Genomic DNA, 2,500 nt, shown 5'->3' on the forward strand with positions numbered 1-2,500 from the left:
CTCTCCAAAGCCTGGCAGAGGCATTCTATTTAGCCATTATGGTCAAGCCTACCATCCACACTGTGAGGACTACAGTTGGGGGCACAAGAATCACACACTGACACTGTATATGTTGTTCATATTGGAATAAAGTGTTACAAACAACACTCTGGGCTGTGTCTAGAGTCTCAAAATAAGCTTTACATGGTAGAGTAGTATATTACACAGTGCAATAATACGGCACGATACATTATTAAATGTATTACACAGGAGGGCTTATTGCATGTATCATAATGACTGCATTAGTGGGGGCCATCTTCTGTATTGTTGTGTCTGTTATTACTGCTATTATCATGTCCCTATTACGGTGTTGTCCCTGGCTCTCGAGAGGTAAAAATGGGGGTGGAGGGGCCATAAGTGTGTGTGTGTGTGTGTGTGTGTGTGTGTGTGTGTGTGTGTGTGTGTGTGTGTGTGTGTGTGTCTGTGTGTGTCCCTGGGTGATGATGTCACTGAGTGGCATGTTAAATGAGAGGTTGTGAGGGGATGACATCGTGAGGAGAGCATGTCTTTGAAGAACAAAAGGGACCCTGTGGCGCTCGGCAACAAATGGCTGCAGCAGTCCTTATGCGCATAATCACATAGGGAAAGAGGAACATGAATATGCACATAATATACACTCACAAAGAAATAAAAACATCCATACATTAATACATGTAAAAGTGAATTGGCATATAAATACAATTAATACATAACCCAATATGGAGTTACACACAAATACATACACCCATGCATGTATAAATATATATTTATAGACAAAATGATAAATTATATACATGCATGCATTTACATGCATTGTCATACATTCAAACACACACACACACACACACACACACACACACACACACACACACACACACACACACACACACAAACACACACACACAGATCGACTGCCTTACCCCTCCTTATCCTCCAGGTCCTGGCCACTGTAGTCGAAGAAGATGCTGGAGTCCTCTGCAAGTGCGCGCTCCATCACCCTGATGCTGCGGTCGAAGAACATGACAAACTCCTCAGAGTGCAGGACCTGCTGCTTCTCCTCCTCAGTCAGCTCGCGAGGATGGCCTGACACACATGCACACACACACACACACACACACACACACACACACACACAGTCAAATATTCACACACACTCATGCAGACCCGCCAAAATCAAACCAACATACTATTTGTATTAGCAGGCATGGACACACATACACACACACACACACACACACACACACACACACACACACAAAATGACCCAAAATATATCTTACTGCCCAAGCTGGGCGAAAAGCTAAAACGGGCTACTGTGCGGATCATTCATCCAGGCCAGTGGGGGTCATTACTTAGCAAATGATCACAGTGGTCATCAGAGAGATGAGAAAGATACCGCTGCATTAGGCCAGATATCAGAGAGCCTGTGCAAAATAAATAAACAAACAACAAACACATACGAGAAAGACACAAAAAAGCTCTCTAACTGATTTCACATAATTGCAGTGTAGGGCTGGGAGGGGTGAAGAGGAGTGGAGGCTTTTTTTTCAGGGGGGGGACTGCTTGATGTAATCCCCCCCCCTTCACTGTTAAGGAAGGGAAGGGGGGGGTACTTTGATCTGGACCCTCTTGATTCGCAAAGGGTCATTCTCTCTCTCTCTCTCTCTCTCTCTCTCTCTCTCTAAGAAAGACAAAGGCCTGTCTCTCTCTCTCTTTTTTCTTTTTATACGCGGTGACAAACACACACACAAACACCCACACACAAAACCGCTGGCCAGAGTCAAAACCCCTTATGCTTTTTATACGCTGGTGACAAACACACACACACACACACACACACACACAACGCACGATGTGCTGACAAGGCCTCATTCTAACCCCTCCCCTGGTTATTTACTCGGGCTGCGCCGACGCAACAAAGGCCGCTCTCTCCTCGGCCGTTTGAAGTCCCCACCAGACGCGGGTCAAGTGACACATTTCTTAATCAGCCCCGACCCAGAATGCCACGGGCCGGTGGGCCCTGCGAGATTGGCATCCGATACGGGAGGGTTTGCCCCGGGGAGGGTCACACGCGAGTGACCAGGGCCGCGATGGACGGCTCCAGTGGCTCTGTTGTGATACACTGGCATTCCCCGACATGTGTGTGTGTGTGTGTGCGTCTATGCGTCTATGTACTGTATGTGTGTGTGTGTGTGTGTGTGTGTGTGTGTGTGTGTGTGTGTGTGTGTGTGTGCGTGGCGTGACGTGTGTGTGTGTGTGTGTGTGAGAGAGAGAGAGAGAGAGAGGCGCTGGGCTTTGGCCCAAATGTGGCTCTGATGCGGCGGACGCCAGCACGACCTGAGCAAGTGTGCCTTTCCTAAGCTGCTGTTATCAGAGGCAGGTGGCGAGGGTGTCGTAACCCTACCTGTGGGCTGTTTGTTTAAGTGACGCCTATCATGGGTAAGCTTACCTGTGGCTGCGGCTGCTAACAGCTTTGTCCCGC

General features: G+C 48.0%; 1 protein-coding gene across 1 annotated transcript in view; it reads right to left on the reverse strand.

The window, feature by feature from the left end:
• Positions 1-2,500, reverse strand: part of LOC125284873 (cytoplasmic dynein 1 intermediate chain 1) — a 75,041-nt gene that overhangs the window by 36,487 nt on the left and 36,054 nt on the right. The window contains 1 exon segment of the mRNA XM_048229014.1: positions 939-1,101. Coding sequence (XP_048084971.1) covers positions 939-1,101 — 163 coding nt within the window.

This window comes from Alosa alosa, chromosome 20 (genome assembly GCF_017589495.1).
Source record: "Alosa alosa isolate M-15738 ecotype Scorff River chromosome 20, AALO_Geno_1.1, whole genome shotgun sequence".
Lineage (NCBI taxonomy): Eukaryota > Metazoa > Chordata > Actinopteri > Clupeiformes > Clupeidae > Alosa > Alosa alosa.